Below are 16,488 nucleotides of genomic sequence, written 5' to 3' on the forward strand. Positions count from 1 at the left end.
AATCCATCAATAAGCAAGATCTGTATGCACAAGTAACATCATTGGGGTAGTACAATGTGTCCTAGAAGATTTAGTCTGTTCTGCTGCGGATCAGTTATTCTATTTTTTTAAAATATGAACAGTCCTATGAGATGAGAAATATCCATTGGGAGAAAATGCAGTGCGTGAGTCATAGTAGCTTTAATATGTAGCTACTTGGAGTCTAAATCTTTTTTACTACTGACCTTTTGATCCTGTTATTAATCATGCAATCTTCTAATTAGATGTAACCTTGGACAAAGTACGTGGGCTAGAAATTAATCTCCTTACCGACACTTGGTAGCACCAAGAAATGGTGATAAAATGGCAGCCGCTGCTCTTTCGCCAGTTGGTAGTGGGTCCCACGGCAGCTGCCATATTCTACCCCTTTGCGCTGGCGGTAACTGGCAGCGTCCTGGAAAGAAATGGTGGCGTGGTGACATCAATCGGTGTGCAAGGCTGACCCTAGCACTGAATACCTGGCGTGTAAGCAGGCTGACCGTGGCAATGTCTGCAGCTCTTAAAGGGACACATATCATTCAGGTAACTTTGAATTTAAGGGTTTGGGCTTTTTTTAAATTCTACTGAAGTGATGGCTTGCTGCAATAGTTTTTAAGTGTGTAAGGAGTGCTGCTGGATGCTTGCAATGGCCCGGATGGTAAATGAAAGCCTTTGAGAAGACAGAACATGCTGCGAACACTCAGCAGGTCAGGCAGCATCTGTGGAGAGAAAAACAGATTTCACGTCTCGGGTCGACATGCTGCCTGACCAACTGAGTATTTCCAGCAGTTTATGCTGTCATTACACATTTAAGCATCCGTAGGAGGATGCCGAAGAGGAGGATGCCGAAGAGGAGATATCAGACGGAAGGATGCTTCCCAGTCAGCCCTTTGTGGCTGGGATATCTGGATGGAATCATCCGCCTGCGGTCCCACTGGCTGGGCAGACTGCCTCTTGTTGACCCACTGGCTGTGCAGGCTGCATTTCTTGGGTGTGTGAAATGAGGTAGGCACAAGGATGGAGTTATGCTCTCAGGAGGACAGGAAAGCAAGAGGTGTATGCCAGAAGGAGGATACCTTAAGAGGATACCACTGACCTTGACCAGTGGTCTGAAGTCATGAAGCTTCTTTGGGCATTGGAGCCAGGTGGTGGGGGTGACACTGCTGGCAGTGTAGGGCTTAGTGATGTACTCCCACATCATTCTTTCTGGAGGGCCTACTGATCTCCCAATGCCTCGAGAGTTGTGCTTTCTGATCTTCTTCTGCCTCAGGAGTTGACCCCTCTGTCCTTGCAAACTACTGCCCCATCTCCAACCTTCCTTTCCTCTCCAAAGTCTTTGAACACGTTGTCACCTCCCAAATCCGTGCTCATCTTTCCCGGAGCTCCATTTTGAAACCCTCAAATCACCCCTGCCACAGTACTAAAATGGCACTTATCAAAGTCACAAATCACATCCTACGTGTCTAACAGTCGTAAACTATCACTCCTTGTCCTTCTCGACCTGTCTGCAGCCTTTCACTCGGCTGAGCACACCATCCACCTTTGTTGAACTGGGTGGGTCTGCACTCGACAGGTTCCATTCTTACCTATCCATTTGTAGCCAGAGAATCACCTGCAATGGCTTCACTTCTCATTCCTGCACCCTTATCTCTGCTGTCCCCCCAAGGATCTATCCTTTACCCCTTCCTATTTCTCATCTACCTGCTGCCCCGCGGTGACATTTGAAAACATGATATCAGGTTCTACATGTACACTGACGAAACCCAGCTCTACCTCGCTACCACCTGTCTTGACCCCTCCACTGTCTGATTTGTCAAACTGCTTGTCTGATATCCAGTACTGGATGACACAAAATTACCTTCAACTAAATATTGGGAAGACTGAAGCCATTCTCTTCAATCCCCGCCACAAATTCCATTCCCCAGTCACCAACTCCATTCCACTCCTTGGCCAGACCATTCATAACCTTGGTAATGTATTTGATCCCAAGATGAGCTTCCAACCACATAACCGCACCGTCACCAAGATTGCCTATTTCCATCTCCTGACTCTGCCCCTTCCTCATCCATGCCTTTGTTACATGTAGACTTGATTATTGTAACGCTGCCCTGAAACTGAGCTCATCTAAAACTCGCACAAAGTCCTGTTCACTTATCGCTCCTGTACTCGGCGAGTGACATTGGAACCCGGGTCCGGCAACGCCTCAGTTTTTAAATTTGCATACTTGTTTACAAATCATGGACTCACCCTTCCTTATTTCTGTAACCTCCTCCAGCCCTACAGCCATCCGAGATCTCTGCCCAACGCCAACTCTGGCCTCTTGCACATCCCCTATTTTAATCACTCCACCATTGGCAGCTGTGCTTTCAGCTGCCTGGATCCTAAACCCTGGAATTCCCTCCCTAAACCTCTCCGTCTTCCTCGCCTCCTTAAAGATGCCCCTTAAAACCTACCTCATCTGCCCTAATATCTTCTTATGTGGCACGATGTCAAATTTTGTTCGCTAACGCTCCTGTGAAGCGCCTTGGGACATTTTTACTATGTTAAAGGCGCTATATAAATACAAGTTGTTGTTGCCTCAGGCGTTGCGTTCTTTGATCTTCCACTGCCTCGGGAGTTGTGCGCTCTGATCTCTCAATTCCTTCAAGAAATCAAAGGCGGTCAATTCTTTATAATCTCCAACAAAAGTAATAACTGCTGGAAACACTTAGCAAGTCGGGCAGCATCTGTAAAGAAAGAAAAATATAATGTTTTAGATGTTTTTTAAAAAAAGGAAAATAAATCCAGCAGTGGTTTCCAACCACTTAATTCCCAAAATAACTGACCGTTTCCTCACAAGTGGATTACAGACTTAGGAAAATATATAATGGGACGGGCAGCAAATGGAAAGGAATTGATTGGATTAGAACAGTTACATAAGTACTTGCCTAGGCCCTAAACTCTGGAATTCCCTCCCTAAACCTCTCCCTCGCCTCCTTGAAGACGCTCCTTAAAATCTACCTCATCTGTCCTAATGTCTCCTTATGTAGCTCAATGTCGAATTTTGTTTGATAATGCTGCTGTGAAGCAAAAATACAAATGGCTATTATTTAGGAACTGTACGGTTGCTTGCAGCAATACCCAGGAGATGAATTTGTCATTCCTAGCCACCCCAGGACAGTTTGATGACTCCTGGTGGCTCAGTGGATAAATATACTGCCTGGTAGTACAGGCAAAGGAGGAGACAAGTCACCTGGGAGCTTCCGCGACTGATTCTCACTGTAGCTGGTAGTTAGTTCATCATTTTTGGTGAAGAAACTATAACTCACTTGTGAGCGCATCTGCAGCATTTATATTGCTCATTTTTATACCTCTTTGCTGCTAATTGTGTTAACAATTAGCTTAATGAATCCATCATATTTTCATTGTGCTTCATAATTCTGAAGGAAAATGCAGACCAGTATAACCGACCAAAATTATTTCATTATGTACTCGGGTTATATACAGTTATTAAATTAAAAGGTTTCTACAATACACAGTAGGCTTAATGTGTAGGTATTTGGGTACCCTCTGCTGGTGGCATTGCCACATTGTATAGTCAACATTCTCTGTAGGTTAAAGAAACCTTGATGCACTTATTGCTTCCACAGCTAGAGTTTCTGTAGTGACACTCGACTGAGTCACATCAGAACTTTCTGTATGACTGTTATGTGGACCTCAACACAAGTCCACAGAGGCTCACACAGCCAGAGAAATCAATAGATATTGTGCCTCCAAATGAATTTCAAACTTTAATTTATCTTATTTTTCCTCCACCCCATCCCACTCCCCAAAAAGTAGGAATTGGCTTCTAAATAAAGAAGCAGAGTAACCTGTCAAACTGAATTTCTCCCAATGTTTCTGTACTAGCAGCAACCACCATGGTCAATTTCTTGAGCCATCTTTTTTTATAATATCTATTATTAGGTAATACCCACTATAATACCCAGTGGCAAAAAGAATCGACACTTACAGTTGACCAGTTAATACTACAGAAACCTCTCTCCTTCTCTTAGGCAGCCCCTCGGAGTTGAGGATGATTTGCTTCCACATTAAAAATGAGTTCTCAGATGACTGATGAATCCGATGTGGGACTCTCAATCTCTGTCACAGGTGGGGCAGATAGTGGTTGAAGGGACGGGTGGATGCGGTGCTTGGGTTGTCGCGCACTCCTTCTCTTTGCGCTTGGCCTCCGCTTGCTCCCGACGAAGAAACTCGAGGTGTTCGGCGCCTTCCTGGATGCTTCTCCACCACTTTGGGCAGTCTTTGGCCAGGGATTCCCAGATGTCGGTGGGGATGTTGCACTTTTTCAAGGAGGCTTTGAAGCATTGGGGCTCGCTTGCCGTGTCGGAGCTCCGTGTAGAGTGCTTGTTTTGGGAGTCTTGTATTGGGCATGCGGACGATATGGCCTGTCCATTGGAGCTGATCGAGTATGGTCAATGCTTCGATGCTGGGGATGCTGGCCTGAGCGAGAACACTGATCTTGGTGTGCCTATCCTGCCAATGGATTTGCATGATCTTGTGGAGGCAGCATTGGTGGTACTTCTCCAGTCCTTTGAGGTGCCTGCTCTATATAGTCTTTATTTCACTGAAGCGTATAGGAAGGCGGGTATCACTACTGCTCTGTAGACCATGAGCTTGGCGCTGGGTTTGAGGTCCTGGTCTTCAAACACTCTCTTTCTCAGGTGACCAAAGGCTGCGCTGGCATTCTGAAGGTGGTGTTGGACTTCGTCATCAGCGTCTGCCCTTGTTGACAGTAGGCTCCCGAGGTATGGAAAATGGGCCACGTTGTCCAAGGCCTCGTTGTGGATTTTGATAATCGGGGGGGGCAGTGCTGTGTGGCGGGGGCAGGTTGGTAGAGGACCTTTGTCTTACGGATGTTTAGTGTGAAGCCCATGTTCTCGTACGCTTCGGTGAAGGTGTTGACGATGGTTTGGTGTTCGGCCCTCGAGTGTGCGCAGACGCAAGTGTCGTCTGAATACTGTAATTCAGTGACAGAGGATGGGATGACCTTGGATCTGGACTGGAGGCAACGGAGGTTGAACAGTTTCCCGTTTGTTCTGTAGACTAGCTCCACTCCAGCGGGGAGCTTACTGAGGGTGCGATGGAGCATTGCAGCAAGGAAGATCGAGAAGAGCGTCCGTGCAATGACACAGCCTTGCTTGACCATAGTCCGTATGTGAATTGGTTCTGTGGTGGATCCCTTGGTCATGTTTCTGTTGTCAGCATTACCATTGGAGTAACAACAACATCTGGAAAAGTACAGCTGTTACCAGTTGAACTGTAGCAGCTCTTTCAACATCCTTTTATTTCTCCATTGATGTCTGGCTCATGATCCATTGCAGTGCACTGGATAGATATACGAAATGGTGAATCTAGGTGGAACATTTTATATAGAAACAAAATACTATGGATGCTGGAAATCTGAAATAAATTTAAAAATGCTGGAAATACTCAGGTCAGGCAACATCTGCAGAGAGATCGACCTGAAACGTTGATGACCTTTCGGTAGAACTGGAAATAGTTTGAGATGTAATAGATTTTAAGCAACTACAGGGGCAGGGAAAGGCAGGAGGGAAGGAAAGAACAAAAGGGAAGGTCTGTGGTAAGGTGGAAGGCAGGTGTGATTAAATGACAAACTGTATGTATGATGGGACAAGTAAAGAAACAAAAGATGTGTCCAGAAGAGATGTAAATGGGTAATAGCAGAATCATCAATGCCTGCCATCGGAAAAATAGGGACAGAGGTTATGGTCTGGAATTGTTGAACTCAATGTTGAGTCCAGAAGGCTTTAAAGTGCCTTATCGAAAGATGAGGTGCTGTTCCTCGAGCTTGCGTTGAGCTTTGTTGGAACAGTGTAAGAGGCCGAGGACAGAGAGGTCGGAGTAGAGCGGAGAATTAAAGTGACCGGCGACTGGAAGCTCGTGGTCACGCTTACAGACTGAACGGAGGTGTTCCACAAAGCAGTCACCCAATCTGTGTTTGGTCTCCAGTGTAGAGAAGACCACATCATGAGCAGCGAATGCAGTATACTAAATTGAAAGAAGTACAAGTAAATTGCTGTTTCACCTGGAAAGGAGTGTTTGAGGCCCTGGACAGTGGGAAGGGAGGAGGTAAAAGGGCAGGTGTTGCACGGAAAAGTGTCGTGGGGAGGGGGTGATTGAGGCGTGGACTAGGGTGTCGTGGAGGGGAGCGGTTCATTTGGAATGCTGAAAGGGGAGGGGAAGATGTGATTGGCGTTGGGAACACGCTGGAGGTACCTAGAAATGGCAAAGGATAATCTGTTGAATGTGACGGCTGGTGGGGTGAAAGATGAGGACAATGGGGGGAACCCTATTGTGGTTCTGGGAGGGAGGGGAAGCGATGAGAGCAGAAGTGCTGGAAATGGAATGGACACGGTCGAGGGCCATGTCAACCATGTTAGAGGGGAATCCTCGGTTGAGGAAAAAGGAAGGTATATTGGGAGCACTAGTATGGAAGATGGCATCATCAAAGCAGATGCGACGGAGACAGAGAAACTGGGAGAATGGAATAGAGTCCTTACAGGAAGCAGAGTGGGAGGAAATGTAGCAGAGGTAGCTGTGGGAGTCGATGGACTTCTAGTGGAGATTTGTTGATAACCCATCACTAGAAATGGAGACGGAGCAGTCATGGAAGGAAACATTTTATAAGTCTCAACCATGTGGGCACTGAATCTTTGTCACAGATTCATCAATTTACCCTCTTTAGGGCACTAATCTTAAATGGTAGGGAAATAAGCGACCATAGAAGATGATGTAAAAAGCATTTTGTACAAAATAAAAATTCCAATTTACAAGATACCAAAAATGTACCCCAGTGTTTTTGCTGTTCTTTTGGGATGTGAACTGTATTTAACCCAACTGATAAATATTCATCATGCTTTTATTACTCTTGATGTCACCTGCCAATTTGAATATTCATCATATACATATTCCTTCGCTGGCTTTTTGTATTTCAGAATTTCCATATAGTGTACCATACATATTTAAAATATTTTCAAAGCGCTAGTCTCTTAATGACACGTTCACTGTGACATTTGGGTATCACTGTCAGGATACATTTTTCCCACATTGCAGTGTACTAATTAAGCATTCTTAATGTATTAGAGAGAGCATCTTAGAATATTTTCAAAACCTTCTTGTCCTTTTCATCTGTTAAATGTGATCATTTATCCCAAGTTTCAGTTGGAGTTGCTTCTATTTTTTTGGAGCAACTGGTTTAGTTTGGAGTATCTTAGAAATCGCAATTCTCTGCATTTAGTTTGTTCCAGTTCTAGTGAGTTAGTTTAGTTTTAGTCCAGTTTATTTTTCAAAAGGGGGCATTACCAGCTACTTATGCTTGTTTTGCAAGTTTAGGCAGCAAAAAGTTGCTCCAAACTAACTTAGACCGGAGTAAGTGTCGACTTTTCTATGCTCAGAAAAACCTTTAGAAATTAGACGCAGGTAGCCAGAGATGGTTGGGGGGTTGGCGGGGGGTGGGGGGAGGGGGGGAGGGAAGAGAGTTAGAGGGAAGTTGTTTTTTTTTCCAAAGCATTAAATACTTCACTTTTAGCAATAAAGAGCCCGCTGAGGAGGTGGTCGGGTGGGGCCCGCTGAGGAGGTGGTCGGGTGGGGCCCGCCGAGGAGGTGGTCGGGTGGGGCCCGCTGAGGAGGTAGTCGGTTGGGGCCCGCCGAGGAGGTAGTCGGTTGGGGCCCACTGAGGAGGTAGTTGGGTGGGGCCCACCGAGGAGGTGGTCGGGTGGGGCCCGCTGAGGAGGTGGTCGGGTGGGGCCCGCTGAGGAGGTAGTCGGTTGGGGCCCGCTGAGGAGGTGGTCGGGTGGGGCCCATTGAGGAGGTGGTCGGGTGGGGCCCGCTGAGGAGATGGTTGGGTGGGGCCCACTGAGGAGGTGGTCGGGTGGGGCCCGCTGAGGAGGTAGTCGGTTGGGGCCCGCTGAGGAGGAATCGGGTGGGGCCCGCCGAGGAGGTGGTTGGGTGGGGCCCACTGAGGAGGTGGTTGGGTGGGGCCCACTGAGGAGGTGGTCGGGTGGGGCCCGCCGAGGAGGTGGTTGGGTGGGGCCTGCCGAGGAGGAATCGGGTGGGGCCCGCCGAGGAGGTGGTTGGGTGGGGCCTGCCGAGGAGGTGGTTGGGTGGGGCCCCCGGAGGAGGTGGTTGGGTGGGCCCTGCCGCCGGGGAGGAGGTCGGGCGAGGCCCGCCGCTGAGGAGGCGGTTGGGCGTGGACTGCCAAAGAGCTGGTTGCGTTGCCCCATCGCGGAGGAGGTGTTCGGGCGGGCCGGCAAGAAGGCCTCGAGGTAAGGGCAGTGGCGATGAGGCGAGGCCCGAGGTCGGGTAGCAGCGAGGCGAGGGATGGTGATGCAGGATCGCGACCAGGGTCGCTTCGACCTGGGATAGGGTCGCCCAGAGACAGGATGTGCTGGGAGGGCCAGGAGTTACTGCGCACGCGCGCAGACTCCACTGCCCACACGCGCAGCTGGCGGCACTCTTTTTGGCACATGGCTGTAGCTCCGCCCCCAGCTGCTTGTGCTGTGCTGCGCCAACTGCTAAACAGGCCTGCTGAACACGGAGAATTGTGAGGTAAGTTTTAGGTGCCGCTTTTAATTCTACAAAATAGGCGGACCTCTCGGAGGTGCGCCGTTCTGCGGGATAGCCGAAACTTGGGCCCAATGTACGTATCAATTGTTGCTCTCAAGGTAGTAAAATGCAAAGCTGAAAATCTGAAAAGTGAGATAAAAATGGACAGGGTCCATTCTGACAAATGGGCCATCAACTTGTTTTTCTGTTTTTGGACATAATCTGTTTTTTACAATTGTTCCTCCTAATTTTTGTATGTGGTTCTGGTATACACCTTTTATTGTGATTGATGGTCTTTAATTTCATTGTGTGAACTTTTTTTTGAATTGTCTTAACAGGTTGAACAGTATCATAATGTAATTTTTCATGGGCCAGTAGGAAGTTGCCAGGGCCATGTCGCACATCAAATAGCAAACTGTATTAAGGTAAATATTTTCTCTCTGGCATTTCTCCTGTAGGCTTTAAGCATTTTAAATTCTAAGATGTTTACCGTAAGATGAAAAAATTGCACTGGCTGATTTCGGCAAAGTACAATTTTAAACTCTGGATGAAATCCACTCTGCTCCCCCACTTCTCTCAACATATATTTTTTGGAACTATAACTATGTTAGCAGATTCTGTAGGACTGTTTCACCAAATATGAGAACTGTAGCACTCTAACAAAATATCAGGTCTTAGGAAGCCACTTATTTTGTGTTTTGTCCCTATTACTTTTGGATGTACTGGTCAATCTTCCGTGGCATTACACATGGGTTGTGTGTTCAAGTGAAGCCGGGTTAGAGGGCAGCGGGTAATTGGGCCGCAGCTTGCAGGTGTAATACAATCTCTTTAAAGTCATACATTCTGTCCTCATTTTTATGATTGTTTCCATTATATATTCTTCTATCCACATTTATAATAAACTTGTTGGACTAGAGTTTCCACTAGATTGCACTGTTCTTTTTCAATGCAGTTCGCCAAAAATCGGCCAAACCAATACAAATGACCGGAGAATTTTAATAGCAAATTACATTCAGTGCAAATCGAGTTTCCGCCATCTTTTGTGCTGGTTTTTAAAAAATCGCACTAGAAGCTGCCCCACCCACAAAACAGATCAAATGAATCACTATTGGGAATTTCCAGTAATTGCACCAGTTTGCAGGCCTTCCAGGAAGCTCTTCAAATTAAGCTTTTTTTTTTAGGCGCAAAGGCACTAATGGATGGGCATGTTTTGAAAGCTTTTGAATATAATTTTTAAATGTACTGAAACTGACTACTGTACACCAATATAACTAGCAAATAGTTCTGTATAGTTAAAATATCATTTTCAGTTATTTAAAATTGTGTTACAGGTGGTGGACATGACACTGATTAAAAATGCTTTTTTGTGATGGACCCATTTTTAGCTATATTAATCAAACCACACCAAGTTACCACCCTTAATATATCAAGGATTTTTTTTTAAAAGCACAATTTTTTTTAAAATTACGTTGTAAAGCACTGCGTAGGTCGATGACCGATTTTACATTTGACAATTTGAGCGGAAACTTGAGAAAAGGAAACCCTTCTCAAAACTAACGCAATTTGCACCCGGATCACCAAAGCGGAGCACCAGACCCCTGTGTTCTAATTATACATCCCGTCAGTGGTGACACGACAGGACTTCAGCTAGTGAGAAGGTGTAATTAGTGCATGACAACTTTTAAATAGGCAGTTTCCATTGTAAATCTGGATCTAGGAAGTATATTGGAAAACATTGTCCGAAACTGTGCACAGTTGTAAGCTTTTTAATATAATGGATTATACCATCAACCTGCTTCAGTAATATCGCTATTTTATGTTCCTTTTGTGTGAGGTGCATATAGCGAAGGCTTGGAGCATGCTGACAATTGACACTGCGCAGAGACATTTGCTGCTGTGACAGAGTTGAAAAAAAGGACATAAAATGTATCTGTAAATAGTATGATGATTACGGGTGTTGAATCCAAAGTACAATTTAGGGTGTAATCTAGTTTGGGTGGCAGTCGTAAAGTGCTTACATTTCTCACAGAAACCAGATGTCGATGTGTTATCCCTAGTGGGGTCCTTGATATGTTGAATCAAGAAACAATTTTTCTGATTTGACAAAAGGACCCATTTCTGCAATGTATGGATTTGCAGTTGTTTGAGAATTCTGATCAGTCTGTGGGATCTAAAATCCATAGCTACCTAAGATAATACTGCGTTGAAGACGTTAAGTGGGTGTTACTTCTATCTTTCCTGACTGACCTGGAGGCTAGTTTGAAGTTAATTAGTCCACATTTTGCAATTCTCCACAGCACAAACAAGAAGCTGTTGGTTCCAGTTGTGAAATAATACAAATTGAGATGGAAGCAAGTTCATCAAAGGACCAGCTGGTGGAGCTATTTATTCAAAGCGGTAAGAGATCCATAAATGGGATTTACACTGTGTAGAATTGAAAATGTTGAAAACCTGCCAGGTAGAGCGCAGTGACTGTAGTCATGTTTAATTTTTTTGTAAAAAGATGCTTAACCAAAAAAAGACTTGCATTTATATAGCGCCTTTCATGACCACCAGATGTCTCAAAGCACTTTACATCCAATGAAGTACTTTTTGGAGTGCAGTCACTGTTCTAAGGTAGGAAACGTTACCAACAGAATAATTGAGAGAAATGTCTCCACTTGTTTATGGGAATTCAACCCATAGAGTTTAGTCACTGTAATAACCTATATTAATAAGAACAAGAAATAGGAGCAGGAGTAGGCCACACGGCCCCTCGAGCCTGCACCGCCATTTAATACGATCATGGCTGATCCGATCATGGACGCAGGTCCACTTCCCTGCCTGTTTGCCATAGCCCCTTATTTCCTTATCATTTAAGAAACTGTCTCTTTCTGTCTTAAATTTATTCAATGTCCCAGCTTCCACAGCTCTCTGAGGCAGCGAATTCCACAGATTTACAACCCACTGAGAGAAGAAATTTCTCCTCATCTCAGTTTTAAATGGGCGGCCCCTTATTCTAAGATTATGCTCCCTAGTTAGTTCGAGTCTCCTCTATCAGTGGATACATCCTCTCTGCATCCACCTTGTCAAGCCCCCTCATAATCGATAAGATCACCTCTCATTCTTCTGAATTCCAATGAGTAGAGGCCCAACCTCCTCAACCTTTCCTCATAAGTCAACCCCCTCATCTCCGGAATCAACCTCATGAACCTTTTCTGAACTGCCTCCGAAGCAAGTATATCCTTTCGTAAATATGGAAACCAAAACTGCACGTAGTATTCCAGGTGTGGCCTCACCAATACCTTGTATAGCTGTAGCAAGACTTCCCTGCTTTTATACTTCATCCCTTTTGCAATAAAGGCCAAGATTCCATTGGCCTTCCTGATCACTTGCTGTACCTGCATACTATCTTTTTGTGTTTCATGCATAAGTACCCCCAGGTCCCGCTGTACTGCAGCACTTTGCAATCTTTCTCCATTTAAATAATAACTTGCTCTTTGATTTTTTTTCTGCCAAAGTGCAAGTGAAGTGTCAAGTAGAATTCCCGTTCATCCGAAGGTAACTTAGCTCAGACTTGGCTCTGTAGTGGTATTCTGGTCTCTAAGTTAGAAGGTCATGGGTTCAAGCCTTACTTCATAATCCAGGCTGAGACTTCAGAGCAGTATTGAGGGTGCTCTCTTTTGGATGAGACTTTGCCCAAGGTGCGTTTGCCAACTTGGGTGGATGTAAAAGATCCCATGGCAGTTGTCAAAGAAGAACACGTGTCCTGGCCAACGTTCATCCCTCAACCACCACCACCTAAGCAGATTAACTGGTTGTTTATCTTATTGCTGTTTGTGGGACCTTGTGTGCATATAGGTTGCTGTATTTCCCTAGATTATGACAGTGACTACACTCCAAAAGTACTTTATTGACTGTGATGTACTTTGAGCCATCCTAAGGTTGTGAAAGATTCACTATAAATGCAAGTTTTTTTTTCTTTAAATGAAAGAAATTGTGCTATTGCTTTAATTTATAATCACTGAATTTGTTTCTGGATTCACTTCAATTAAAAGTTGCACAATCCTAAATGTTCTAGGAGATATCTATACACTTTGGTTGCTGTTACACTCTCTCATTTTCCAGTGACACAAATATGGAAGCATAATTCCAGAATCTGAATATGAAGCAAAGAGGCTTGACATAGTATGAAGTATAACTCCAGCGCGATGAAAGCCATATACATACATTATAGGTACATTCCAGCTGGAAGTTGAGCTTATCTCCATGTAGCTGCATCTGCACAGCACTCTCTTATAGCAATGTGTAATTGCAGTCAAGGGCAGCCAGCTGTATAACTTCATTCTCAGACCAGAAGGACAGTATAACCATAGCCTTGCTCTCACTGTCACCCCTTGTAAACATTTTAAGCTTCAAAATTGCTGGAAGTGTCCTGCGAGTAGCCATTTTGCAGAATTCCCTAATAGGGATTACATAGGATATACGGCACAGAAACGGGCCATTCGGCCCAACCAGTCTATGCTCCGCTCGAGCCTCCTCGAGTATGAATGAAAGTTCTGCTCTAGTGACATTATGAATAAAAACAATGGTCTGTTGGTGGCAAAGTATAATACACAGTAGTAACAACAACAATTTATTTTATGTAGCACCTTTAACATAGCAAAACATGACTAGGCACGTGCAAGGGAGAGGCTGAGGGGAGATGGGTACTGTGCAAGAGTTAGGAAAAGTGATTGAGGGGCGAGTTTGAAGTTGGGTGGCAATGCACATACAAGGACGTTGGAAAAGAAGGGAAGGTTAGAAACAAGCAGACACAAGGGGACCAAAATACACCAGGAAGTGTAATGAAAGATTCAGAAGAATATAGTTGCTCTTAAAAGCTGTTTGAATATTGAAACCCGAGGGTCCAAAGTTCATTTTATGTTCTGAAATTGAGCTTTATCTATTGGGGTAGTTATGCAACATAGTTTCTGATACAAGTAAATTGTGCTGCCTGTGATTTATCGGTGGCACTTGAAATCAGTACAATTTTTCTGCTAATTAAAATAAGTTTCATAATCAATGATTTACTTCTGAGAACAAAGTTCATTCTCTTTAATCTTGACTAATGTCTGTTCTTGCAAGTTTTTAGAGACAAATAAGAGAGAAAACGAAGTTTGATGCAGGTTGTTGCAAAGCTGTAGTAAACTGCTGGTGTTGGTGTGGCATACAAAACTACAGCAGAAAAGTCCTAGTGATTTTATAAAGTTATTCAAAGTTCGAGAATGTATTTGTGAAATAATGGGAAACGCTACAAATAGATGCTGGTTGATAAAACTAACCTGACAGTGGTTAAAACCTGAGCTTAACCCCAAGAAGTAAAATGTTCAAATTAAGCAGTTTTACTGTGTAAAAATAATCAGATTTCTCGACAAGACTGGTGTAAGTTGCAGATTGAGAACACAAATGTAATTTAAAGTTGAGACTACTTTGAGTGATCGTTGAACATTTGACTGTTCAGAGTTCGTGACAAAAAATTACTACATACTCAAAACTCTCTTAGGAAAAAAATGTTTTGTGTTCTCCATTGAATAGTTTAATTTTATCAATAATCTGGTTTGAATCACGACAGGGCTGCATTATATAGAGTGCTCCAAATATAAGAAGTGCCCCATATTGACTCATCCTTCAGCTTTTTTTCCTGGATTGTGCGAAGCTGCTCATTACGGAAAGTTTACATCCTGTTAACACTGCACCACAGGGTGCCACTGAATCACCCCTTCCTCTCCTTTTTATAGGACTCTATTAGAACTGTAACAAAGTAGAAAAAAGTTCCCTTGGGTTGAGTTTTGTTAATTCATCCAGACCTTCAAACTGAAAACTCATGAACAACCAATCATTGCGTTGCCATTTTCTACACGCCTTCAAAGCTTCAATGCAGCAAAGATGCCGATCTGGCATTTTACTGGGACCAGCATCGTGGGAACCATAGTGGGACTGATGCCAAATGGCATCTAATAATGGAGAATGAGTGAAAGGGAAACAACCTATTTGCAACTATGGATGAGCTAAAGGCTGCTTACCTATTCCAATGAAAACCACATCAGGACATTTTAAATGAATTTCTTATTAAACAACAAGCTATTTCTTACGCATTTCTATGTAATCTATCTTGATTGAAATCCAAATGGAACCCATTTAATGTTCTACATTTTCCTTGCGTAAACCACTTTGATTAAATGAGTTGGATAAAATAATTCAATTGATTAAATAGTGACAAATTAAATTCAGAATAGATAAGCATAAGGTACTACAACTTAAAAGGAAAAACAGGGCGATAGGCTAACTTTATGGATGGTAATAAAACAGATAAGGATGAAGTCCAATATGGATCAGCAATTAATAAAACATAGAATCCTGAATTATATTGCTTTATAAATAGAGTGTAATATGAAGGATGTCATGCTGGCTACACAGTGGTCTGGTCAGGCTGCAAATTGAGTGCTATGTTAAATCTTGGTCACCAAGGCATGAGGAAATATTTACAGCTCGGAGGCAGTACAGAGGAGATCTAGGCTGATCCCTAGTGTTAAGACTGATGTATGAGAGAGACTGGAGAAACGTGTGCTCTTCAGCCTTGAAATCGGGCAACTGAAACAGAGGCATTATATAATAATGGAAAAATATTATTAGTGCACTACGGACAGTTGGACAAAGAGGAACGGGTACAAACTGGTGAAGAACAGATTTAGGACTGGTGTTAGGAAGTTGAACATTTGGATTGAACTTTTGGGCAGAGTAGTCGAGGCAAAAACCCAGTCATTCCAGACATGTTGAATGCTGTGATGGGGGATTGTAGTTTTTTCAAGATCGATGAGTTAAAATGGGTCGAATGCTCTTACTCATCCATACTAATCCATGATTAAGTAACATAAAGTAATATTAAAACACTAATATTACACATCCTAATTTTGAATTGCTGTATTGTTTACCCTCTGATCATACGGATGAGAGAACAATATTGATTCATTCCCCTCGTACTCACTACACAGCGTGTCTGTAGTCCTTCTTTCTCACTGCTTCAATTTTACCTTCATGTCATGTATCTTTTTCTTTGATTTCATTTCTGTAGGTCCATCACTTAATCTCAGATTTACTTGATATGTGTCCCATGATATTATCAGGGTTTTGTTTGTATTCAGCGGAATACTTTTATTAACACTGGTGTACTGGCATTTATAACAGCATTATTCATTATGGGCCTTAATCCTGAACAATAGCTTGCTTGAAGCACCACTTTCAGGAATGTTTCAATATGTTGTACAGCTGATTAATGAAACATGAATCTGTGTCCATAATTTGTCACATCTGATTTCAGTTGTGCCATAGTAGGAATTTGCTAAGTGGCCATTCATTGGTGCTGTTAATGTTGGGTCTTTGCTTAGGCCTCTTCAAACATTCCCTTGGTGGAGAGAATATTGAGTTCCAAATCTACCATTCCACAGCTGGTCAGGCAGTGAATAAAAATGCAAGACAATTGCAGGAGATCGGAGGGCCATTGGTGAAGGAAAGGTTGGCCACAGGCAGCTTCTGGACCATAGTATCAGTACCACAAGTTTGTTAGAACCGGGGCATTCATATTTTACTGTGGCAAGCAATAGAAATAATCATAAAAACATTTTTAAAATTTTTGATTTATAAAACTGCTCTGAACTTCTGCAATATGGAAAAAGCCACAGTAAGAGTTTCACTGGTAATTAAATATTAGCTATATTAAAATCTATTTTTAAAAGTTAATGAAGATAATTTCAACCATTCGCGATAATCCTGTTTACCTCCTGTTTTGTTTTTCTTTAGCTTTTCTAGAAAGCCATGAATCTGAAATTGATGAAGTACAATCCT

At 43.4% G+C, this 16,488-nt stretch overlaps 1 protein-coding gene across 3 annotated transcripts in view; it reads left to right on the forward strand.

Annotated features, from left to right (window-relative positions):
* cttnbp2 (cortactin binding protein 2) overlaps positions 1-16,488 on the forward strand; it is a 162,316-nt gene that overhangs the window by 118,503 nt on the left and 27,325 nt on the right. For all 3 annotated transcript variants that reach the window (XM_070900329.1, XM_070900331.1, XM_070900330.1), the window contains 2 exons: positions 8,964-9,050; positions 10,923-11,022. In XM_070900329.1, the coding sequence (XP_070756430.1) occupies positions 8,964-9,050; positions 10,923-11,022 (187 nt within the window). The remainder of the gene's footprint in view (positions 1-8,963; positions 9,051-10,922; positions 11,023-16,488) is intronic.

This window comes from Pristiophorus japonicus, chromosome 15, assembly GCF_044704955.1.
Source record: "Pristiophorus japonicus isolate sPriJap1 chromosome 15, sPriJap1.hap1, whole genome shotgun sequence".
Classification (NCBI taxonomy): Eukaryota; Metazoa; Chordata; class Chondrichthyes; family Pristiophoridae; genus Pristiophorus; species Pristiophorus japonicus.